The sequence below is a fragment of the Hypanus sabinus genome, chromosome 6 (genome assembly GCF_030144855.1).
Source record: "Hypanus sabinus isolate sHypSab1 chromosome 6, sHypSab1.hap1, whole genome shotgun sequence".
NCBI lineage: Eukaryota > Metazoa > Chordata > Chondrichthyes > Myliobatiformes > Dasyatidae > Hypanus > Hypanus sabinus.
Genome location: NC_082711.1, coordinates 174930180 through 174957557, shown reverse-complemented (window position 1 = coordinate 174957557; position 27378 = coordinate 174930180). Strand labels below are relative to the sequence as shown.

Below are 27378 nucleotides of genomic sequence, written 5' to 3'. Positions count from 1 at the left end.
AAACTGAGAAGAGTTAAAGGTGGGGGAGGGGAGAGAGAAACACCAGATGATAGGTAAAACCTGGAGGGGGAGGGATGAAGAAAAGAGCTGTGAAGTGGATTGGTGAAAGAGACAATAAGCCATGGAAAAAAGGGGGAGGAGTACCAGAGGGAAGCAAAAGGTGGGCAAGGAGATAAGGTGAGAGAGGGAAAAGGGGATGGAAAATGGTGAAAGGTGGTGGGGGGCATTACCAGAAGTCTGAGAGATCAAATGTTCCATCAAGCTTCCCAAATGGAATATAAGGTGTTATTCCTCCAACCTAAATGTGGCCTCATCACAACAGTGGAGGAGGCCATGAATGGTCATGTCAGAATGGGAGTGGGAAATGGAATTAAAATGGGTGGTCACTGAGAGATCCTCCTTGTTCTGGCAGACTGAGCGTAGATGCTCAGTGAAGCAGAGTCTCAATCTACGTCGGGTCTCACCGATATACAGGAGGCCACACTGGGAGTACCGAACACAGTAAATGACCCCAACAGACTCAAAGGTGAAGTGTTGCCTCACATGGAAGGACTGTTTAGGGCCCTGAATGGTAGTGAGGGAGGTGGTATAGGAGCAGGTATAGCACTTGTCTGCTTGCAAGGATAAGTGCCAGGAGGGAGATCAGTGGGGAGGGATCAATGGACAAGGGAGTTGCATAGGGAGCAATCTCTGCAGAAAGTGAGGGGGAGGGAAAGACGTGCTTGGTGTTTGGAACTTGTTGGAGGTTTCAGAGTTATGTCGACGTGGAAGCTGGTGGAGTGATAGGTGAGGACAAGAGGAGCCCTCCTACAAATGACCAGGTGCTGTGACTCACTGTGGCTGATGTGAGAAGAACCCTGTGCCGGGTCAACCCATGGAAGGCTGCTGAATCAGACAACATTCCTGGTAGAGTGCTCAGAGGATGTGCAGACTAGCTAGCAGATGTTCTCACTGACATCTTCAACATCTCCCTGAGCGGCGCCACCATTGTTCCCGTGCCGAAGAAGTCTTCAGTATCCTGCCTAAATGACTACCGCCCTGTTGCACTTACATCCATCATCATGAAGTGTTTTGAGAGGCTCGTCATGAGGCCCATCTAGACCCTGCTGCCCCCCTCACTGAACCCCCTGCAGTTTGCGTACCATCCCAAGTGCTCAACAGACGACGCCATTGCCATCACCCTCCACCTGGCCCTAACTCATCTGAACAAAAAAGACACCTACATTCAAATACTGTTCATAGACTTCAGTTCAGTATTCAACACAATCATCCCCCAGAAACTGATTAGAAAGCTGAGCCTACTGGACCTCAACACCTCCCTCTGCAACGGGATTCTAGACTTCCTGATTGGGAGACCTCAGTCAGTCTGGGTCGGAGGCAGCATCTCCAACACCATCACACTGAGCACGGGGGCCCCCAGGGCTGTGTGCTCAGTCCACTGATGTTCACTCTGCTGATCCACGACTGTATTGCAACACACAGCTCGAACCACATCATCAAATTTGCCGATGACACAACCGTGGTGGGTCTCATCAGCAAGAACGATGAGTCAGCTTACAGAGAGGAGGTGCAGTGGCTAACAGACTGGTACAGAGCCAACAACCTGTCTCTGAATGTGAACAAAACAAAAGAGATGGTTGTTGACTTCACGAGGGCATGGAGCGACCACTCCACGCTGAACATCGACGGCTCCTCGTAGAGATTGTTAAGAGCACCTAATTCCTTGGTGTTCACCTGGTGGAGAATCTCACCTGGTCCCTCAACACCAGCTCCATAGCAAAGAAAGCCCAGCAGTCTCTCTACTTTCTGCGAAAGCTGAGGAAAGTCCATTTCCCACTCCCCATCCTCATCATATTCTACAGGGGTTGTATTGAGAGCATCCTGAGCAGCTGCATCACTGCCTGGTTCGGAAATGCACCATCTTGGATCACAAGACCCTGCAGCAGATAGTGAGGTCAGCTGAGAACATCATTAGGGTCTCTCTTCCTGCCATTATGGACATTTATACTACACGCTGCACCGCAAAACAAACAGCATTATGGACCCTATGCACCCCTCATACAAACTCTTCTCCCTCCTGCCATCTGGGAAAAGGCACCAAAGCATTCAGGCTCTCACGACCAGACTACGTAACAATTTCTTCCCCCAAGCCATCAGACTCCTCAATACCCAGAGCCTGGACTGACACCTTACTGTTTTGTTTATTATTTACTGTAATGCCTGCACTTTATGCAATCCCGGGTAGGTCTGTAGTCTAGTGTAGTTTTTTTATTTGTTCTTTTTTACGTAGTTCAGTCCAGTTTTTGTACTGTGTCATGTAACACCACTGTCCTGAAAAATGTTGTCTTGTTTTTACTATGTACTGTACCAGAAGTTATGGTCAAAATGACAATAAAAAGTGACTTGACTTGACGATCCCTGGTAAGGGGGCGGGAGGATGGGGTAAGTGCAGATGTGCGTGAAATGGAAGAAATGCAGTTGAGGGCAGCGTTGATGGTGGAGGAAGGGAAGCCTCTTAGCCTCTTTCTTTGAAAAATGAGGACATCTCCTTTGTTCTGGAATGAAAATCCTCATCCTGACAGCAGATGCAGCAGAGACAGAGGAGTTGAGAGTCTGTGGGCTTGTAATAGATATCAGTTGATAAGCTTTTCTTTGGAGATAGAGACAGTGAGATCAAGAAAGGGAAGGGAGGTGCCAGAAATGGACCACAAGAATCTGAGGGAAAGGTGGAAGTTGGAGGCAAAGTGGATGAAGTCAGTGAGTTCAGTACGGGTCCAGGAAGCAGCACCAATGCTGTCATTGATGTAGCATAGGAAAGGTGCAGGGCAGTCACCAGTGTAGGCTTGGAACATAGACTGTTCAGTGACAAACAAGCAGGCATAGCTGGGACCCATGCATGTGCCTATGGCTACCCCCTTTGTCTGAAAGAAGTGGGAGGAGCCAAAGGAGAAATTATCGAGAGTGAGGACAAGTTCTGCTAGGCTGTGGCGAGTGATGGTCGAGGGGAACTGGTGTCCAGAAAAAAAAAAGGAAAGCTTTAAGGCCTTCTTTGTGGGGGATGGAGATGTATAGGGACTGGACATCCATAATAAAAATAAGATGATGGGGGACAGGGAACTTGAAATCCTTGAAAAGATCAAGAACATGTGAGGTGTCACGGTTGTAGGTAGGTAGGGACTGAACTAGGGGAGAAAAAACAAAAGTTGAGGTATGCCGATATGAGTTCAGTGGGAGCAGGAACAAACTGAAACAGTGGGTCTACCTGGACAAGCGGGTTTGTGGATCTTGGGTAGGAGGCCCCTTCCTGTTGGAAGCAGCAAGAAGAAAGCATCTCTAATGATGGATGCTGCTTTCCTGCAACAGCGTTTCATGTACATGTGCTCAATGGTTGGGAGGGCTTTACCCGTGATGGACTGGACCATATCCACTATTTTTTTGTAAAATTTTCTGTTCAAGAGCGTTGCTGTTTCCATACCAGGGTGTGATACAGCCAGTCAATATACTCTCCACTACACACCTATAGAAGTTTGTCAAAGTTTTAGATGTTGTGCCGCCTCTCCACAAACTTGTAAGGTAGTAGCGACACTGTCATGCTTTTTTGTAATCACACACATGCTGGGCACAGGACAGATCTTCTGAAATAACACTACCCAGGAATTTAAAGTTGCCACCCCTCTCCACCTCTGATCCTCTGGTGAGGACTGGTTCATGGACCTCTGGTTTCCTTCTCCTGAAATCAATAATCAGTTCCTTGTTCTTGCTGACATTGAGTGAGAGGTTGTTGTTTATACACCAACCTACCTCCTATATGCTGAATCATCGCCTTTGGGATGACAGTGGCATCATCAGCAAACTTGAATATGGCTTTGGAGCTGAGCTTAACCACACAGCAATGCGATTTGAGCAGGGGACTAAGCAAACAGCCTTTTGGTGCATCTGTGCTGATGGAGATTATGAAGAAAAGTTGTTTACAATCTGACTGACTGAGGATTATAAGTAAGGAAATCCAGGATCCAATTACACAAGGAGTTATTGAGGCAAAGGTCTTGGAACTTATTGATCAGTTATGAAGGGATGATGGTGTTGAATGCTAAGCTGGATTCAATAAAGAGCATCCTGATATATGCACCTTTGCCATCTAGATGTTCCAGAGTTGAGTGGAGAGCCAGTGAGATGGTATTTGCTGAGGACTTCTTGTTCCTGTAGGCAAATTAGAGTGAATCAAAGTCTCTTTTCAGGTAGGGGTTGATATGTTTCATCACCAGCCTCTCAAAACATTTCATCACTGTGGATGTTCTGGGCTTCAGTCATCAGATCACCACTCTCTTATTGGGCACCAGTATAACTGAAGCCCACTTAAAGCAAGTGTGTACCACACATGGCCGAAGTGAGAGGTTTAAGATCTCAATGAACACACCAGCCAGCTGATCAGCACAGATCTTTAGTGTGTGGCCTGGTACTCCATCCAGGCCAGAAGCTTTCTGTAGGTTCACCCCCCTGAAATTAGCTCGCGCATTAAGCTAGTGGTGCACTGGACCAGGGAACAGGTGGACAGAAGAACCTTGACTACTCTTCAAGAAGGGAGAGAGACAGAAGCAAGGAAATAATAGGCAAGTTAGTCTGATCTCAGTGCATGGGATGTTGGAGTCAATTGTTGAGGATTGGTTTTGGGGTACATGGAGGCATATGATAATATAGGCTGTAATCAGAATGGTTTCCTCAAGCAGAAATCTTGTCTGACGAATCTGTTGGAATTCTTTGAAGAAATAACAAGCAGGATAGACAAAGGAGAATCAGTTGATGTTGTGTGCTTGGATTTTCAGCAAGTCTTTGTCAAGGTGCCACATATGAGACTGCTAAACAAGCTACAAGCCCATGGTATTACAGGAGACATTCTAGCATGGATAAAGCAGTGGCTGACTGGCAGGAGGCAAAGAGTGGGAATAAAGGGAGCTTCTTCTGGTTGGCTGCCAGTGACTAGTGGTGTTTCACAGGGGTTGTTGGGACTGTGTTGGGACCGATTCTTTTTATGTTTATGTCAATGATTTGATTGATGGAATTGATGGCTTAGATGCAAAGTTTGCAGATGATATGAAGATAGGTGGAGGAGCAGATAGTTTTGAGGAAGTAGAGAGGCTACAGAAGGACAGGCAGATTAGGAGAATGGGCAAAGAAATGGCAGATGGAATAGTGTTGGGAAGTGTATGGTCATGCACATTGATTGAAAAAATGAAAGGGGTGATGATTTTCTAAATGGAGTGAACTTGGGAGTCTTTGTGCAGGATTCTCTAACAGTTAATTTGCAGATTGAGTCTGTGGTGAGGAAAGCAAATACGATGTTAGCATTCATTTCAAGAGGATTAGAATATATTAGCAAGGATATAACATCAAATGGTGAAAGGCCTTGACAGAGTGGATGTGGAGATGATGTGGTGGGAGTGTCTGAGACCAGAGGACACAGCCTCAAAATAGAGGGGCATCCTTTTAGCACGGAGATGATGTGGAATTTCTTTAGCCAGAGAGTGGTGAATCTATGGAATTCATTGCCAAGCCTTTATCTATTTCTGAGGCAGAGGATGATAGATTCTCAACTGGTCAGTACAAAGTGATATGAGGGCAAAGGCAGGAGACAGGCTGAGAGGAAAAAATGGATCAGCCATGATGAAATGACGGAGCAGACACGATGGACAAAATGGCCTATTTCTGCTCCTATACCTTATGGTCTCATAAGGACTAACTAACTGAATTTTATCATCATTACCTGTGACTTTAAGGAATCACTATGCATTTTAAGTTTTGGTAATCTGAGCATCTATTTCCTACTTAAGTGCAGAACTTCCTTATGACATTAACACACCTAATACTTTATCTTAGTTAAGAATACATGTCACATACTAATCAGTCAGGTTGTTGGGTGTGTTCTAAAATGTTCATTCGTTCGAAAGCTGGCTAGCCAATACGGCCTCTACCCCCAAATCATAGTGAGTTATTAGAGCTGTGAAAGAAGCACAGTATTGTATTGCCTAAAGGTATGACTCCTAGTTTAGAGAGATAGTATCAATCTACCCAGTGGATTGCATAACCCCTCTGTTCTGCAGCTGCTTCATGGGAATGGGTGAAGCATTTTATGTAACCATCAAATTGTTCAAAAAGCAGTCACCTCTGCTGTGTTTTTATTCATTCATTTTTTGAAGCAATTTCTAAATAAGCATCCTTTCATTTTAAATTTGGTACAAATAGATTCTGGGACAAAATGCAAAGTTATTACACTTTACTTTTTCCAAAAATAACTAATGTGAAAAAGAGCTTTTTTAAATTACCAAAGGCTGCAATAATTCACCACAAGTTCAGTTTCCTTTCTTTTCTTCTATCTCCTCTTTCCAACAAATAACATTCACCCCACCCCATTCCACTTACAAAGTACAAAAATTATGCCATGATGCAGTATGCACAGATTTCATAAACCTTTGAGAACATGCTCATTGTCGCAACCAAATTAATTGTACTCTTTCACAAAAATCACAAATTGCATTAGTTATATAAAAATGTAAAGGCAGTTCTAGCTTTAGTATCAATAAGTACATAACCTAGCCTGAGTGTGTTGAAGTAATTTTTTTAGGTGAGAGAATAAATTTGAGATTCTATCCAGCTCAGCAGAATGACTAAAAAGATTTTAAGCTATATTTTAACAGGTACTTCACTTCACCAATTGCTGACCACTCCTGCTTCAAACAACAGCATCAAAATCAAATTAGCTGCTCAAGCATTTAGGACCTTGTTGTATGAAAGCTGTTTGCTAAGTTTGCTGACACAAGTAACTATACTTTGAAAGTATCCCATTGGTCAGAAACCACTTGGAGACAGCTTTCACGGATGTTCTGTTCAATGTAAAATAAAAGAAAACAGACTGGAAACAGAAGTTACAGTCTAATACTTAAAGTTCAAATACCAACTTCACCATTCAATTGCGACGAGTTTATTTTGCAGACATTTACCAGCTTTCACTTTGTAGTTTTAAAAAGAAATAATTTTGTAAACTATTGTCATTTGCATTTACTACCCATCTGACTACAAGATCCTGCAACAGATTGTGAGGACTTCTGAGAGAATCATAGAAGTCTCTCTCCACACACTCCACCCCCATTCCAGGACATATACCAGAGGCACTGTGTTTTCAGAGCCCTCAGCTTTACCAAGGACACCTGCCATTCATTCTACAACCTCTTTGACCTCTTACTGCCGGACAGAAAGTTCCCCAGGATGAGAACAAGGACTTCTAGGCTGGGTAACAGCTTCTCCCCCAGGCTGAGAGACTTCTGAGTGTGCTGCTACCACCTAGTACTCAATACTCATGACAGTGCCAATGGTATTAAATATTTAGCATGCATATGGTTGAATGGCAGTAAACTTAAACTAGAACTTCAAATGCCTTAATGTCACCGTGAACTGCTTCTTTAATTGACACAATCATCCACAATGCTACTGGGTATATCTGGGAATTCCAGGATTCAGACTCAGTGATGATAGACTGGCAGTATATTTCCAGGCTGGAATACTGTGCAGCTTAAGGGGAACCCACATATGGAAATATTCATGTATTTGCTTCCTGCCTGCTTTACTACTGCAAGCTGCGTGTTTGGGATGTACTTTCAGACTACTATAAGTACCTGCAATACGTTTTGCACACAGTGTGTTCTATAGCCATTGAGTAGAAGTGGAGGAGGGGATCTTTTGACCAAGGAATATAGTTCACTGAGTGCCAGCTTCACATACGTTCTCTGGACACATGGTCCAGACAGACTTCAGAGAAAGAAACAATTAAACTAACTTCTATACATCCTGAAGTGGGGTTCCCAATGGAGTCCATGGACCCCTTGTTTAACGGTATTGGTCCATGGCATAAAAAAGGTTGAAAACCCCTGCCTCAACATCCCAGGGAAATATGCCCATTTACAAACTAGCTCAGAGGATGAGAGATATCATAGTTCTCTGCCAACAGTTGAGAGGGAAAAGAAAAATAATATTTCAGAAAACTCAAGATTTCATCTGACTGATTCATTCAAATTACAGTGCCTATAAAAAGTATTCACCCCTCCCACCCTTGGAAGTTTTCATGTTTTATTATTTTACAACATTGAATCACAATGGATTTAATTTGGCTTTTTTTGACACTGATCAACAGAAAAAGACTCTTTCATGTTAAAGTGAAAACATCTAAAATTATCTAAATGTGATCAAAATTAATTACAAATACAAAACACAAAATAATTGCTTAAGTATTCACCTCTTTAATATGAGACACCAAATCATCACTGGTGCAACCAGTTGGTTTTAGAAGTGAGATACAATTAGTTCATTCATTTCATTTCTCATTTTCGATCTTTTTTTTATTGATTTTTAAACAAAAAAAAGGATACAAATCAGAGGAGACGTTATAACAAACACACAATACACAAAACATACAAACAAAAAAAGGGATATATACAGTCAAAGTCATATAATATAAGCTATTATATATAAACAAGAAACCACAACTCCTCCTTGGCAAATCATAGAAAAAAGACTGGAAATTAGTTCAATGGAGATCTGTTTTTGGAGACCTGTGTGCAGTCAAAATTTTCAATTGATTATAGGAAAAATACACCTGTATCTCGAAGTTCCATCTGCTGGTGAGTCTGTATCCTGGCAAAAACTACATCATGAAGACAAAAGAACACTCCAAGCAACTCCGCGAAAAGGTTATTGAAAAGCACAAGTCAGGGGATGGACACAAGAAATTCCAAGTCACTGAATATTCCTTGGAATACAGTTGTCAATCATCAAGAAATGGAAAGAATATGGCACAGCTATAAATCTGCCTACAGCGGACCATCCTCAAAATCTGAGTGGCCATGCAAGAAGGGGACTAGTGAGGGAGCCACCAAGAGACCTGTGACAACTCTGGAGGAGTTACAAGCTTGGTTGAGATGGGACAGACTGCACATACAACAATTGTTGCCCGGGTGCTTCACCAGTCACAACTTTATGGGAGAGTGGCAAACAGCAAGCTATTGTTGAAAAAACCTCACATGAAATCTCGGCTAGCATTTGCTAGCCAAGATTTGGCATGTGGAAAACTCTGAAGTCAGCTGTCAGAAGGTTCCATAATCTTGTGAAACCAAAATTGAGCTTTTTGGCCATCGAACTAAACACTATGCTTAGTGTACGCCAAACACCACACATCATCAAAAAAACATCCCTACCATGAAGCACAGTAGAGGCTGCATCATGCTGTGGGGATGCTTCACTGCAGTAGGCCTTGGAAGACCTGTGAAGTTAGAGGGTAAAATCAATCCAGCAAAATACAGGGTCATCCTGGAGGAAAACCTGATGCAGTCAGCAACAGAACTGCAACTTGGGAGAAGATTTGTTTTCCAAGAAGACAACAACCCCAAGCATAAAGCCAAAGCTACACAGGAATGGCTTAAAAATCAACAAAGTTAATGTCCTGCAGTGGCCAAGTCAGAGTCCAGATCTGAATCCAATTGAGAATTTGTGGATGGACTTGAAAAAGGCTGCTCACTCACGATCCCCATGAAATCTGACAGAGCTTGAGCAGTTTTGTAAAGATGAATGGGGAAAAACTGCATTGTCCAAATGTGTAAAGTTGCATCTACTAAATACTGACTTGAAGGGGATGAGTAATTATGCAATCAATTATTTTGTGTTCAATAATTGTAATAAATTCAGACCAATTTGTAGAAATTTATTTTTACTTGATACGAAAGAGTCTTTTCTGTTGATCAGTGTCAAAAAAGCCAACTGAAATTCACTACGATTCAATGTTGTAAAATAATAAAACATGAAAACTTCTGGGGTGAGGGAGAATACTTTTTTAATAGGCACTATATATATATATGTGTGTGTGTGTGTGTGTGTGTGTGTGTGTGTGTGTGTGTGTGTGTGTGTGTGTGTGTATGTATATATATATATATATATATATTCTTTTTGAACAGCAAATCCAACTAGTTATTCCAAAACAAAACCACCAGAACTTTTTAGTTATGGGACTCAAAGGGGGATCTTTCTGGCGCTCAGAACAATGCTTTCTCCATAACAATTATAGTCATTTGCTTCCAGCAAATATACTTCCTTGAATGTATCCTAGCAACCCAAGGTTCCCATTTGTTTTCTTTACAATAACATTCCAATCTGGAGAGTTATTCTAGTTTAACCTGTTGAAAAGATTTTTTAAATACACACTAATCAAGGTTTTTTACTGGAGTTAACACTTTCAACAAAAAAAAACAAAATAATTTCAGTCATATTAATATTTTTCTGCAAATGCTTGCTATTGGAATCACATCAAAGGAGAAATCAAAGGGCCAAGGTTTCTCTGGTGTTTCACTTTACAAGTATTAGATTAGATTAGATTCAACCTTATTGTCATTTTGCCGAGTACACATACAAAACCAATGACATGCAGTTAGCCTCTAACCAGAAGTGCAAAGGAATAGTGTTATTTACAAAATAACTGCGAATAAAAAGTAGGTGCTACAGCATACAAATATAAAAGTACTGAGACAGTACAATAAGGGTACAATACTGTTTAGCGCTGTGATGTGAGTTTCAGCAGGGTCACAGCCTCAGGGAAGAAGCTCTTCCTGTGTCTGCTGTTAGTGCCTACCAGATGGGAGGTTGCCCTGCCCAGGCAGCTTTTATGGTAGATGTTCACAATGGTGGGCAACTGGGTGCCGATAATCTGCTGGAGTGCTTTGCGGTCTGATATGGGACAATTGCCATACCACAGAGATGCAGTTGGTGAGTATGCTCTCAATGGTACAGCAGTAAAAGTCTGTCAGTATCCTGGGACAGAGGTGAGCTTTCTTGATGCTCCTCAAGAAATAAAGGCACTGTTACGCCTTTTTGATCAGGATGGAGGAGTATGTATTAGGGCTTGAAGGAAGAGATGCAGATAGCCATGCCAGAACCTTTGCACCAGAGAAGAAGAATAAGACCATGAAATATAAAAGCAGAATTGGGACATCCGGCCCAAGTCTGCTCCGCCATTTCATCATGGCTGATCCATTTTCTCTCTCAACCCCATTCACCAGCCTTCTCACTGTACCCTCTTATGCCCTGACTAATCAAGAACCTATCAACCTCCACCTTAAATGTACCCAATGATTTGGCCTCCACAGCTGCCTGTGGCAACAAATTCCACATTCACCACCCTCTGCCTAAAGACATTCCTCCTCCTCTGTGTTCTAAATAGACATCCCCCTATTCTGATGCTCTGTCCTCCAGTCCTAGACTCCCCCTACTGAGGGAAACATCCTTTCCATATCTACTTTATCTAGGCCTTTCAACATTTGATAGGATTCAATGAGATTCCCCCACCACCCATTCTTCTAAATTCCAACAAGTACAGGCCCAGAACCATCAAACACTCTTCATACGATAATCTTTCCATTACTGGAATCATTCCTGTGAACCTCCTCTGAATCCTTTATAATATCAGCATGTCCTTTCTTAGATAACGGGCCCAAAACTGCTTACAATACTCCAAAGTAAGGCCATACCAGTGCCTTTTAAGACTCTGTATTAAAACTTTGTTTTTTTTTTTTAATTCCAGTCTTCTCAAAATGAATGCTAACACTGCATTTGCTTTCTTCACCACAGACTCAACATGCTTTACTTTCGGGAACCCTCTATGAGGACTCCCAAGTCCCTTTGCACCTCTGATTTTTGAATTTTCTCTGTTTAGAAAATAGACTATGCTTTTATTCCTTCTACCAAAGTGTATGATCATGAACTTCCCAACATTGTTTTACATCTGCCAATTCATTGCCCATTGACCCAATTTGTCTTGAGTCCTTCTGCAAACTTCCTGCTTCCTCACACGACCTGCCGCTCCATCTATCTTCGTATCGTCTGCAAACCTGGCCACAAAGCCATCAATTCTTTTATCCAAATCAGTGACATATAATGTACACAGAAGTGATTCCAACACTGACCCCTGCGGAACACCACTAGTCACCAGCAGCCAACCAGTAAAAGGCTCCTTTAGCCCCACCCTTTGCCTCCTGCCAATCAATGCTTTATCCAAGCTACATCTTTCCTGTAATACCACGGGTTCTTGTCTTGATAAGAAGCCTCTTGTCAAAAGCCTTCCAAAAATCCAAGTACACAACATCCACATCCATCCATTCTTTGTCTATCATGTTTGTTATTTTCTCAAAGAATTCCAACAGATTTGTCAGCCAAGAATTTCCCTTAAGGAAACCATGCTGACTTTGGCCTATTTTATCATGTGCTTCCAACTACCCTGAGGCCTCATTCCTAGCAACTGACTCCAATATCTTCCCAACCACTTGGGTCAGGCTAACTAGCCTATAATCTCCTTTCTTCTACCTCCCTCCCTTCTTGAAGAGTGGAGTGACATTTGCAATTTTCCAGTCCTCTGGAACCATGCCAGAATCCAGTGATACTGGAAAGGTCATCACCAACACCTTCATAATCTCCCTACCAATCTCTTCCATAACCCTGGGATGCAGTCCATCTGGTCCAGGTGACCTATCCACCATCTCCCCTAGTAATAGCAATTGTACTCACTTTTGCTGCCTGACACACTCAAACTTCTGACATACTGCTAGTGTGTTCCACAGTGAAGATAGATGCAATGTACATATTTAGTTTGTCTGCTATTTCTTGGTCCCCATTACTACCTCTCCAGTGAAATTTTTCAAAGGTCATACTATTCTCGCCTCTCTTTTACTCTTTATATATCTGTTAAAAAAAAGCTTTTGATATCCTCTTTGATATTATTGGCTAGGTTACCTTCATATTAAACTTTTCCCTCCTTATGGCTTTTTTTTTTAGTTGCTTATGGTTGGTTTTCAAAAGCTTCCCAATCTTCTAACTTCCCACTAATTTTTGTTCTATTATATGCCCTCTCTTTTGCTTTTATATTGGCTTTGACTTCCCTTATAAGCCATGGCTGAACCATCCTGCCTTTAGGATACTACTATTTCTTTGGATGTGTCTATCCTGTGCCTTCCAAATTGCTCCCAGAAACTCCAGCCACTTCTGTTCTGCCACCATCCCTGCTAGTGCCTCCTTCCAATCAACTTTGGCCAGTCCTCTCAAATGCCTTTATAATTTATTTCATTCTAACCTAATACTGATACATCTGACTTTAGCTGCTCACTCTCAAATTGCAAGGCGCAGTCTATCATCTTATGATCACTGTCTTCAAAGAGTTCCTTGACCTTAAGCTCCCTGATCAAAACAGATTCATTACACCACATCCAGATTTGCCTTTCCTTCTGGGCTCAATCACAAGTTACTCTAAACTGCACAAGATCACCTACCTTATTCAGTATAATGTATGCATTCAAATACAACACCCTCAGTCCTGTATTTGTCACCCTTTTAGTATTTGTCCTCATGTTACAGTGCAACTCATCTCACTGATTGTAATTTTGCCCTATCATTTGCCTGTCTTTCTTGACAGTCTCACTGCACCCTGCATATAGTTGTTTACCAACTGCCCCATCTTCAGCCCTATTACTCTGGTTCCCAGCCCTCTGCCAATTAAGATTAAATCCTCCCCAATAGGTCCAGCAAACCTGCCAATAAGGATATTGGTCCCCCTCAGGTTTAGGTGTAACCCATCACTTTTGCACAGGTCATACCTTCCCCAGAATAGATCCCATTGAACCAGAAATCTTATGCTCTGCCACCTGAGCCAGTTCCTCGGCCACACATTCATCTGCCAAATCATAATATTCTTATCCTCACTGTTGTGTGGTACAAGCAGCAATCAAAGATTACTACCCTGGAAGAATAGATGTCAAAGATGAAGAACTAAAAAAATACACAGAAAATACATTTGTTATATAATAAAAATCACTCTGACACTTTAGTAAGTGATCATAAGCATATGAATAACAAAAACCAAAGTATAAGCTGATGAAGTTGGGTCTCTGCACAAGTAGATGTAAAATCTATGGTGCTGTATGAATTGGAAGGAACTTAGAGAATAGGTGACTGCTAGGGTGGGTAGAGTCAGCAGCAAATTTTTCAGCCCTTTTCTTTGCTCTGCCCATGAATGGGTCTTTTAATGTCCATAGTTGCATACCATTGATCTTTGTTGAGTGAACCACTCACTTTAACCTGGATTTTAAAAGGGAGGAGGTGGCAGGAAACTGAACAGTGACAGAGGTGGTCACAACACTATCACTGATGACTGCGGAAAAATTAATCAGGATACATCCTGAGATGTTAGTTTTCTAAGATGGTGTAGGAAGAACTGTCTCTGGGCTTTCCTAGTGATGAGCTTAACGTGCTTATCCTGGTAGTCTCCAGGAATTTGAATGACTCAATCATAAACCGTTAATTTCCACTCTTTTGATAGTATTAAGCTCCAAGTTGTAACAAACAGACCACACTGCAAGATAGCCTATCTCTCTTAGTCAGCAAATCACAATGTTATCAGAAATGAGACCAACTACAGTTGTGCCAGTGACAAACTTCAGGATTTGAAATGGATTTGTTCGTGGAGGTACAGTCAATTGTAAAAAGTGAGACCAGGAATGCTGTTCTGCGCTGTATTACTCTGCAACCTGTGTGCAGTATCCTCAATAGGACACCCAAAACTTGTAGAAGGCTTGCTATTTATACAGACTAATTGTATTTTCAGTTATTTTTAAATTTTATAACGCACTTTTTAAAGGAGGGCTTTCTCAAATTTGGTACTAATTCTTCTGCACATTCACAATCTTAACTTTTCAATGGAAATGAAAACTGATTTGAGAGATCTATTAAACAGGAGGTGCAGAAGATAATCCCATATATTAAACTTCAAAGTGAAACATGAATTTTCAAAGTGACGTTTATAATAGTTATTAAGTATTATAGCATCCGATGTTGCTAATAGCTTATTAAATTAATTTTAATTAATAGGAAGGGCAAGATGCTAGTCATTAGGGTTTATATGCATTTACATAGCTTCCATACACTCCTTGTAACACTAAATTTTCCAAATTAACTTGGAGCCCAGCTAGATCACTTAAAATTTAGTTAACTATTTTTAATTCAGATTTAGTCGGTGTTATCTGCTCCAGATTTTAGAGCCAAGATTTTTCCATAGCAACAGTCCTAAGTCTACTTAGAACAGAACAAACTCAGTTGACAATGTTCTGAAGGGTTGCCAGTACAACAGTACAAGAGGTTGAAGAAAGGCAAATCACAGGTCAAACAGCTCATAACAGTTTGATAATGAGTCAGAGGCTGAATCTGATAGCTCGGTACATAACTCTTCTAATCTTCATTGTAAAATTGATAATATGTTAATGATTGTTCTACAAAGATTACATGGTGGGCAATTGAGATGTCCATATTTTTCTAACTGTAAACCATTTCCTAGGCATCCTGCCCACACTTGATGAAACAAGCTTACGTGAGGAGACTAGGAAAAACAAAAAAAAACTTCTCCAGCAAGCTGTATTTAGTTTTGAATCATGGTATCTGTCTTCAGCTTTCTCTTTCAAAAGCATACTCATTCATGTACTAATACTCTCCTGATGTTCAGAAGACATGATATGGGAACCAGATTTCAGTACAACTGTTTCATCGTTCAGTCAGTGGAGACATACTCCAATGATCCAAAAAAACACGCCAGCTGAAATAAAACAAAAAGTGCTAGAAATACCCACGGCTGGCAGCATTTGTGGATAGAAGAACAGTTTAAGTTTCAGGTCAGTGAGTGCTGACAAGAGGTGAATACAGAAATCAAACAAATTTAAAACAGCAGAGATGTACAGGGGGTAAGGTTGGTGACAAGATGCAGACCAAGAGATTGGATGACTCAGGTATCACTACACGAAAATGGATTTTGTTTTGTTCTTAATTGTTTTCCCTCTTATAAAAATGAGTATTCTTTATGTTTAAAGTATGTTTTTTTGTGAGAATGCTGCTTCTACAATGCCATGTGCTTGTGATGTTGCTGCATGTAAGCTTTTCATTGCACCTGTTCATATATGAACTTGGGCAAATAACGATACGTTTTACTTTGATTTTTGACTTTGTAGCAGGTAGCTCACAGAGCTTCACCAATCCCAACCTCCAGGCTGCAAAGTTTCTACTCAATGTTCCAGTTTTCTCCCACATTCCAAAGATGCGAATTGGTAGGCTAGTTTGCCAGTTGCAAATTGTCACTGGTGTGGGTAGGTGCAAGACTCTGGAGAGACTTGCACAAAGTTAGTGAGGGAATGCTCTGTAAGCCAGCAAAGACTTGATAACTGAAAGGCTTTCTCCATGTCAGAAAAAAAACATGGAAATTGGGTGCTGATTTTATGGCTGACAGACAGAGATAAATACTTTGAAGACCAAATGCTTAGGCTGGAAAAGAACATGGAATAGTACAGCACATTACAGGCCCTTCAGCCCACAAAGTTGTGCTGACCCTTAAACCCTGCCTCCCATATAGCCCCCCCCCCACCTTAAATTCTTCCATATACCCGTCTAGTAGTCTCTTAAATTTCACAAGTGTTTCTGTCTCCACCACTGACTCAGGCAGTGCATTCCACGCACCAACCACTCTGAGTAAAAAACCTTCCTCTAATATCCCCCTTGAACTTCCCTCCCCTTACCTTAAAGCCATGTCCTCTTGTACTGAGCAGTGGTGCCCTGTGGAAGAGGTGCTGGCTGTCCACTCTATCTATTCCTCTTGATATCTTGTACACCTCTATCATGTCTCCTCTCATCCTCCTTCTCTCCAAAGAGTAAAGCCCTAGCTTCCTTAATCTCTGATCATAATCCATACTCTCTAAACCAGGCAACATCCTGGTAAATCTCTTCTGTACCCTTTCCAATGCTTCCACATCCTCAGTCGACCAGAACTGGACACATTACTCCATGTGTGGCCTGAAGTCAAATCTGAAGTACCAGAGAGAAAAATAACAATTCTAAAAAGGCAACTTACAAGAATGGAATGGCTAATTACCTAAAACTATTGCATTCAACATTATCTTAAAGAAAGCAGATCCCAAAATGTGAATAAATACAAACAGCACTATTCAGCCAGTACTATCAATTGTTGGAGTCATTCAATTTTTCCTGGACTCCAATATCCCTCTACATCCAACCCCTAGCTCTTTGCAACTTAAAATGTGTTTAATTTCTTACTTTTTTATCAATTCTAAAAGGTCCTTGACCTGAGATGTAAACAACTTCTGCCAACTGACCTTGACTTCTAGCATTTTTATTTCTAATTTCATAGATGTTGCGTAATGTCCAAAGTTCCAGGTTATCAACAGAGGATTACCAAGAGAAAGGGGCTGAACTGTGACTGAGGATCGAGGCTGAATATTATAATTTTGGAGGCATGAAAAGAATTGCACTGAAATGTGACTTGATTTCTGAACTACCTTTCTGTGACCCCCAGATATTCAAAGCATATCCTGATGAAATTTCTTTGAGACAGTACTTCCGGGGGGAAATTAATTGGAAGCAAAAAAATAATGATCTATTATTCAGCTTTTAATGGTGGTGACTGAGGAAAGGACTTTAATGGAATTCTTGCATTTGTTTAGAACAGGAACAACTGTACAGGCTTTTAAGCTTGTTCCATCATTAAACAAAATCTTGAGCTGAATTCTAAATATGCATTTGAAACCTCAAACTTTTCAAAGTCTCTTGGCTGGCTCGCATGCACCCCCTCTAAATCTGAAAGTATTCACAGTATCATTGGCTGCACTTCATTTACACATCTCATTCACCTGTTACAACAGTGGCTGCTGAACTATTCCACTTAAAAATTCTTACCCGATTGCATTGGACTTGCCACCTTTCTCCTTCAGTCTTGCAATCCACAGTAGTTTTTCCAATAATTATATCCCCTAAGCGTCTCCCACATTAGCCATGCCTCAAAGTGTGACAGTTTTCAAACACTGAAGGGAATTCCTTCTCCCAATTAATTACACTAATTTTTAATCAGCCATCAAATTACCTTCGGTAGTTCAGACAAATTCTGCTTGATAATTCTCCAATGAAAATACGCTCCCACTATATTTAAGCTTGCTACATACATGCAAGTTGTTACAGAACAACATTGAGAATCTTACCCACATGCAGGCCTCCAGCCTGACTTTGGAGATGATGGCCCATAAGGAGACCGTCTCTTTCAATTTCTCATCTGGACAGATGATCTTATCTGGATACGGAGGTTCTGGGAAATTCACAGAGTTACATTCATATGCAGCCAAGGTCACTGAAGCAATATGTGGTCCCTGCAAGCAATGCACAAGTAACACGATTTTGTGAATTAGTAACTGAGCCTAAATTTCTTAGAACTGCAAATCTCAACTAACTTTAAGTGAATAATTTGATACAAAACCTTGTTCTCCTCAGGCAAATTTCAGATCAATGTTGATGATTATGCCCCAAACCCAAATAAGTCTGGCAAAGGGAAGAACAGAGGTGGATTTGGAAATGGAGTTGGAAGTAAAACAGAAAATTCACACCCAAAACAAATAGAATGAGAATAGTAGTGCACTTTCATGACAACTCAATATAGAAAACTTAGACCCAAGCAATATAATGAACCTAAATTGTAAACATTAAAATTTATACATTTTTCATTACAAAATAACAGCATATTTAAAAATAATTACCCTGAAAATCAATACTTGGCTGTTTTCTGCTCAATGTGATGCGTTCCATGCTTAAAAACAAGCTGTAATACATGGGATGCGACCCTACTTTGCTAACGTTATAGCTTTTATTAAATAATTTAACTTTATTGTAAAAAAAAGCATGAATAAAAGGGTTTTTTTGGGAGGAGAGAATAAAATAAACATGTCACTCAACACCACAACATGTCAAATATATTTCTACATTTCAATGTCACAGATCAATAGAATTTTATCTTCCAGTGTAGCAGACAACTTTCATTATGATTGCAAATAAATGGATAACTTTAAAATATGCTTTGGTTGTACAAGCCAAGAGGACATCAACACCCAGTGCTTTAGACAATTTCCTTTCAATTCAAATAGCACCCTGGATGTTACATCTACTTGTGCATCTGAAATATGGCATCCCTAGTATTGTGTTTCAGTGTCAGCAAAAGAATTGTGCACATCCTGGAATAACACTTAGAAACCTTTTATTTTCAGAACAAGATTGATGCCAATTTAGCAAATGAGATACAATGGGCACATGAGGGAACAGAATTTTGAAATGCGTTTTTTTTTTAACATGAATTGGCAAGGTACAAACCCTGGCATTTAAATTTAAGCTTACAAGTTCTGACCTACAAAGAATTTCTCATCAGAGCTTGAATTTTGTAATGAAAATAATGTTAATAATTATAATTGAGTGTTTATAGTAGGAAAGGTTTTTAACTGTGAGACGGCAGCAATTTCCAATCTATGAGATTTTATGCAATGACATCAAATGTATAGCTGTTTGTAACATAGATCCAGCTCTCACCATTCTTTATAACTGTTCCATAAACTCAGTCTTAAATAGGCAGAAGTGTTGCCCTTCTCCTTTATGGAGCCAACATACTCAAAGACCCCACCCGTTCAAGACATTCATTCTTCTCCCCTCTTCCATCAGACCAAAGATACAAAAGCCTGAAGGTACATACCACCAAACTCAGGGACAACTTCTAATCTGCTGTACTAAGACTTTAAATAGTTCCCTCCTATGACAAGTTGAACTCTTAACCTCACAACCTACCTCGTTTTGATTGTACATATATTCACTTGCCCTGCAGTTTCTCTGTCATTGTTACACTTCTGTTTTGTTGTTTTACCTAGTTCTACCTCAATGCACTCTATAATGATCTGTACAAACAGTAGGACAATAAGCTTCTCAATGCATCTCGGTACATGTGACAGTAATAAACCAAAGTGCCAGAAGTAACAAAGACATATACAGAAATTACACATTTTGGCCCAGTGAGTCCCTACCATCCGTTAAACAGCCATTTATACTAGTCCCATTTTATTCTCCTCATATTCCCACCACTTTACCCAGTTTTCACCATTTGTCTTCACAGTGGCAGGTTACCTACCATCCTAACACATCTTTGGGTACGGAAAGAAACCACAGCACACAAGAGAAACTTGCACCAATATAAGGAGGACATGAAAACTCCACAAAGAATACACCTGGGTTGAAGACTGAATCTGGGTCACCAGAATCATGAGGCAGCTGCTCTAATAGATGCTCCAAAAGCCATGTCAGAATTCCTAGGTGAGTAGTTCATTGGTGCACTGAATAGATTTGGACTTTGTCATTATTTTCAAGTGTAACCAAATGTTGTTATACATATGATAATTCCAAACTACGGATTTAGGTTCTCATCTTCATGCAGGTGAGCAGCTTTCCCATGCCTCAAAGATTAAAGAGATGGGCTGTCAAAATAAAATGACATTGCCAACCAATCCCTCCCCCCAAAAAAAAATCAAGAAACAACTGAGATACAAGAGATTCTGCAAATGTTGGAAATCCTGAGCAACACACACACACACATAGTGCACTAGAGGAACTCAGTGGGTCAAGCAGCATCTTTGAAGGGAAATGGACAGCTGATATGTCAGTCCAGATGAAGGGTTTCAGATGAAACATCAACTGGCTATTTCCCTCCCTCCGACCATAAAACTTAGTAGCAGAACTAGGCCATTTGGCTCCACCGTTCCATCATGGCCAATTAATGATATCCATCAACCCCATTCTCCTGTTTTCTACCTGTAACCTTTAATGTGCCTGACTTACTGAGTTCCTCCAGCATCTTGTGTGTTATCCAAACAAACTGTGACTGGGATATTCATTCAGACCCAGGCACACAAAGACAAAGATAGCTTCTCATTTTAGAGGCAACAAAGGAGCTGGAGCTCAGTGCTTCAGGCAGCAACTATGGAGGGAAATGAGCAGTCAACATTTCAGGTTGGGATCCTCCATCAAAACTGAAATGGTAGAGACAGCCAGTGCAAGGAGATGGGGGGGGGGGGGGGGAATGTTGCGGGAGAAGAGATGGAGCAAGAGCTGACAAGTGTAAGGAGGATCTGGCAGGATGGGGAGGAGAAATCATAGGCAAGTGAGGCAGAAAGGGAGGAGAGTGCAACTCATACAAGAAGCTGGAAGTCCACAGAAAATTGAATCCAATAGGAGAGAATATTGGACCAGGCATAACATTATGGGCATCACAGTGTTGTGGCTAAAAGAAGATAATCATTATAAGATGTTAAGCTCATAACAATTATCTTCTTTTAGCCACAATTCTGTGATGCCCATAATGTTACTGAAAAAATGGGCAGGTAGGCATGGGGGGTGGGGATGGATCTGCTGGTTAAAAACTGAAATCAAATCTTAAAGCTAACACAGGATCAGATGTCGAATCCATGTGGGTGAAGTTAAGAAATTAAGAATAAAAAGACACTGATGGGAGTTATATACCAGCCTCCAAGAGTAGACAAGATTTGGGATATAAAGTTCAATAGGAAATAGAAAAGGCATGCAGTAAGGACAATGTTACAACAGTCATGAGGGGTTTCAATATGCCAGTAGATCAGGAAAATCAGATTCGTGCTGGATCCTAAGAGAGGGAATTTGTAGAATGCCTGTGAGATTAGCAGCTTGTGGTTGAGCCCATTTGGGGAAAAGCAATTCTGGATTGGGTGCTGTGTCATGTATCAGATTTGATTAGGGAGCTTAAGGTAAAGATACCAGTACACTGTTGTGATGAATTGATCTGTATGAATGGTATGCAAGACATTTTTTCACTGTACCTCAATATATGGATTGAAAATTGGCTGGCTGACAGGAAACAAAGAGTAGGGATTAACGGGTCCCTTTCGGAATGGCAGGCTATGACCAGTGGGGTACCGCAAGGTTCAGTGCTGGGACCGCAGCTGTTTACAATATACATTAATGATTTAGATGAAGGGATTAAAAGTAACATTAGCAAATTTGCTGATGACACAAAGCTGGGTGGCAGTGTGAAATGTCAGGAGGATGTTATGAGAATGCAGGGTGACTTGGACAGGTTGGGTGAATGGGCAAATGTATGGCAGATGCAGTTTAATGTGGATAAATGTGAGGTTATCCACTTTGGTGGCAAGAACAGGAAGGCAGATTACTATCTGAATGGAGTCAAGTTAGGAAAAGGGGAAGTACAACGAGATCTAGGTGTTCTTGTACATCAGTCAATGAAAGCAAGCAGGCAGTGAAGAAAGCTAATGGCATGCTGGCTTTTATAAACAGAGGAATTGAGTATAGGAGTAAAGAGGTCCTTCTGCAGTTGTACAGGGCCCTGGTGAGACCCCACCTGGAGTATTGTGTGCAGTTTTGGTCTCCAAATTTGAGGAAGGACATTCTTGCTATTGAGGGAGTGCAGCGTAGGTTCACTAGGTTAATTCCCGGAATGGCGGGACTGTCATATGTTGAAAGATTGGAGCAACTGGGCTTGTATACACTGGAATTTAGAAGGATGAGAGGGGATCTGATTGAAACATATAAGATTATTAAGGGCTTGGACATGCTGGAGGCAGGAAGCATGTTCCCACTGATGTGTGAGTCCAGAACTAGAGGCCACAGTTTAAGAAAAAGGGGTAGGCCATTTAGAACAGAGATGCGGAAAAACTTTTTCACCCAGAGAGTGGTGGATATGTGGAATGCTCTGCCCCAGAAGGCAGTGGAGGCCAAGTCTCCGGATGCATTCAAGAGAGAGTTAGATAGAGCCCTTATAGATAGAGGGGTCAAGGGATATGGGGAGAGGGCAGGAACAGGGTACTGATTGTGTATGATCAGCCATGATCACAGTATATGGTGGTGCTGGCTAGAAGGGCCGAATGGCCTACTCCTGCCCCTATTGTCCATTGTCTATTGTCAAATGTTTTTCCCAATATATAAAGGTGGATATTAGACCACTGAAAAATGACACTGGTGAAGTAGTAATGGGGACAAAGAAATGGTGGACAAAGTATTTTGCATTAATCTTCAGTGTGGAAGACATTGGCAGTATGTCAGTAATTTTAATGACAGGAGCAGAAATGAGTGTAGTTGCAATTAGTCAGAAGAAGGTGCTTGGGAAGCTGAAAGGCCTGAACTAACCTGGACCAGATGGACTACAACCCAAGGTTCTAAAAAGAGATAACTGACTAGATTGCAAAGGCATTAGTAAAGATCTTTCAAGAATTACTAGATTCTGGAATGGTTTCAGAGGACTGGAAAATTGCAAATGTCACTCCATTGTTTGAGGGAAAGAGGCAGAATAAAGAAAATTATAGGCTAGTTATCTTGACTTCAGTGATTGCAAAGATTTGAGTCCATTATTAAGGATGAGATTTTGGGGTATTTGGTGGTGCATGACAAAATAGGTCTAAGTCAACGTGGTTTCCTTAAAAAGAAATCCTGCCTTCCTAATCTTTTGGAATTCTTTGACAAAGTGCTGCACATGAGTCTCCTTGTTAATGGTATTACAGGAAGCAGACTAGCATGGAGAGAGGATTGGTGACTGGCAGATTGGCAGAAGGAAAAGTGTGGGAAGAAAGAGGTCCTATTCTTTTTGGGTGCTTATGACGAGTGGTGCTTTGCAAAGGTCAATATTAGGATGTTATATGACAAAATCGTTGGCTTTGTGGCCAAGTTTGCAGATGATACAAAGATAGGTGGAAGGGCATGTAGCATTGAGGAAGCAGGGAGTCTGCAGAAGGACTTGGATTGATTAGGAGAATGGCTAAAGATGTGGTAGATGAAATACAGTGTACAGAAATGTATGGAATAAAGATGTAAGCTATTTTCTAAACAGGAAGAAACTTCAAAAATCAGACGTGCTAAGGGACTTGAGAGTTTTTGTGCAGGATTCCCTAAAAGTTAACTTGCAGTTTGAGTCAGTGATAAGGAAGGCAAATGCAATGTTAGCATTCAAGAGGACTAGAATTTATGAGCAAGGATGTAATGCTGAGGCTTTAAAATGCATTGGTCAGACCACACTTGAAATATTGTGAGCAATTTCTAGCCCCTTATCTAAGAAAAGATGTGCTGGCATTGGAGATGATCCAGAGGTCATTCACAAGTGATTCCAGGAATGAAAAAGTTAATGTACGAAGAATATTTGATGTCTCTGGGCCTGTACTTGCAGGAGATTAGAAGAATGAGGTGGGGTGGGGGATCTCATTGAAACCTACTGCATATTGAAAGGCCAAGATAGAGTAGATGTGGAGAAGATGTTTCTTATCATGGGTGAATCTAAAACTATAGGCCAAAGCCTTAATAGATGACAGTCCCTTTAGAACTGAGAAGAGGAGGAATTTCTTTAGCCAGAGGGTGTGAATCCATTTCTTCGCCATGGATACTGTGGAGGCCAAGTGGAAGTTGTTAAGACTCTTGGTTAGTCAGGGCTTTAAAGGTTAGGAGAAGCTAGGAGAATGAGGTTGAGAAGGAACATAGATCAGACATGATGGAATGGTAAAGCAGACTCAATGGGCCGATTGGCCCAATTCTGTTCCTATGTCTTATGGTCCAAAGAGAAAGCACAGTAGGGAGGGGAAATTGGTGGGAGGAGCATGTGGGTGATGAGCAGATGGAGAAGGTGGGAGGGGGGAAGAGATTGTGTCTGGTGGGATCAGGAGAAAAAGATTGATATTTCAGATATTGTACTTTCTCTACAAGCCCCACTCACCTCCCCCCCCCCCCACCAAAAAAAATTAAAGGTTCTACTCTGGCTGTTGAAGTGCAAGGCTGCTTAATTCAAATAATTTCTCTTTTACAGCGTGTTAGTTATGAGGTTTGGGGTTAACTTGTTTCTAAGATACTTAAAATATTTTGATACATGTACATTCCTTTAAACTGTACAACAAAAGCATTCAACACATGGAATAAGATCAGTGGTCAACCACATCAACTCTCTGCTTAGAACTTTCCTCTGGCTACCCCAGTCTTCCAAGTGCTGCAAACACAATATTTTTCCACCTCTGGTGGGGTGGGGGGGGAGAGAGAGGAGAAGAGACTAACCAATATTTACATTTTAAATTTGTTAGATCATTTATTGGCAATTTTCAAACAGAAATATTTTTCTTCAAATGAAGCCCCAAAGCCTCAAACATTCATGGTTCTTATAGCTCTGTCTGGAACAAGTCTGGAGATTACATATGACAAGTTGATTCAGTGGAAATACAATTAATTTTCTGAAGTACAGCTTAGTGCAAATGATTGATCATTTAAAGAAGCAGTACATGTAAAATGGAATTGCAATGCCTTTGCACTACACAACTCATATCTACAGATTTTAAAGTACCAACAACGACTGTTAAATTTAGAGTTGAACAATTATCTTGTTTTTACTTTCCAAAAGAAACCAAAACAGTGGTTGCACTTCAAAGTTCAAAGTATATTTATTATCAAAGTACATATATGTAACCATATACAACCTTGAGATTTATTTCCTTGTGAGCATATTCAATAAATGAACAATAGAATAATAACCATAATAGAATCAATGAAAGACCACAACAGGTTGGGCATTCAATCAATGTGCAAAAGACAACAAACTGTGCAAATGCAAAAACAAATAATAATAAATGTAATAAATATCAAGAATATGAGATGAAGAGGCCTTGAAAGTGAGTTGAAAAGTTGCAGGATCATTTCAATGATGGGACAAGTGAAATCATCCCCTTTGGTTCAAGAGTCTGATGGTTGAGGGGTATTAACTTGTCTGAATCTGGCAGTGAGCCTTGAGGCTCCTGTACCATTTTCCCCAATAGCAAAAGTGAGAAGAGAGCATGAACTGGGTGATGGGGGTTGCTATTGACAGATGCTGTTTTCCTGCGACAATGCTTCGTGTAGGTATGCTTAATGGTGGGGAGGGTTTTACCTATGATGGTCTGGGCCTTTACTACTACTTTTTGTAGGATTTTCCATTCAAGGGCATTGGTACCAGGCTAGGATGCAGCCAATCACTAAAAGAAAATTATGCCATATTTCTATATTTCAGGATACTTTGCAGATGTGTGTCTCTCTGTCTGTTGTTTCAAGCCCAACTTCAACTCAGGTCATAATATTGGGTTAACACTCATTGAGCACCAGGGACATGTTGGACAGTTACACTTCCACCCTTAAATTTTAAAGCCAGAGGCCCGATTACTTGTTCTGCTGATTCTTTGTAGAATTATCTCACAGTACTTTCTGAAGGGAAACCAAAATACTGACATTTAATACAGGATAATATGGCTTCCTAGTATACTCAGACACTTACAGACACGACCCTTTCAATGTGTGGGTTCAGTTTCCAAAATTACAAGTCTTCTCATGAAATGTCTTCATCTTTAAGGTGAAAGACCTTAATACAGTGGATGTGGAAAGGATGTTTCCTGTGGTGAGAGTGTTTAAGACCAGAGGACACAGTCTCAAAATAGAGGAGCATCCTTTTAGAACAGAGATGAGGAGGAATTTCTTCAGAAATTCTGTAGAATTCTTTACTGTAGGCAGGTGTGGAAGTCAAATCTTTAAGTATATTTAAGGCAGAGGTGGATAGATTCTTGATTGGTCAGGGCATGAAGGGACATGGGGAGAAGGCAGGAAATTAAGGCTGAGAGGAAAATTGGATCAGGAATGATGAAATGGCGGAGTTGACTTGATGGGCCAAGTGGTCTAATTCTGCTCCAATACCTTATGGTTTTATGTGGATTGGCCGTGGTCAGTTTTAGTTTGTATCCAAGCAGACCTCGACTCAAGTCTGTTTTCAAAAAGAATGTATCCTCTCAGGTTGATTGAAATTCATTCTCTCATGGTGAGTTCACTAAAATTTTTATATGTTGTCTCTGATCAACAATACATCAAGTATTTCTTCCTTTCAAAGAATCCCCATTACTTTTATCTAATCATTACAAGTATGCTACACAATAGGCTAGAGGGGGCAAAATATAGTCCAGGACATTGGAAATCATTCATAACCTCAAACTGCATTAAGTCAAGAATCTGAAAGACCGGTTACAATTCTCATGTCCTCAACCAATATTTTCAGAGAAAACATTGCTCAGAGGTAAAGTTTCTGGTATACTGGTGGTTGTATTGGTTGTAGCACAGTAGCATAGTGGTTAGCGTAATGCGTTACAGCACGAATGATCAGGGTTCAATTCTCACTGCTATCTTTAAGGCGTTTATACATAACCCCCCCCCCCCCCACCCTCCCATGACCACATGGGTTTTCTCCGGCTGCTCCGGTTTCCTCCCACATTCCGAAGACATGCAGATTAGTAAGTTGTGGGTATTCTATGTTGCTGCTGGAAGCATGGTGACACTTGCAAATAATTGAACTGTACTGACTGAAGCAAATGACACACCTCACTGTATGCTTTGATGTACATGTGACAAATAAAGCTA

At 40.9% G+C, this 27378-nt stretch overlaps 1 protein-coding gene across 5 annotated transcripts in view; it reads right to left on the bottom strand.

Annotated features, from left to right (window-relative positions):
- vmp1 (vacuole membrane protein 1) overlaps positions 1-27378 on the bottom strand; it is a 200091-nt gene that overhangs the window by 64418 nt on the left and 108295 nt on the right. For all 5 annotated transcript variants that reach the window (XM_059973627.1, XM_059973629.1, XM_059973628.1 and 2 more), the window contains one exon: positions 18108-18272. In XM_059973627.1, coding sequence (XP_059829610.1) covers positions 18108-18272 — 165 coding nt within the window. The remainder of the gene's footprint in view (positions 1-18107; positions 18273-27378) is intronic.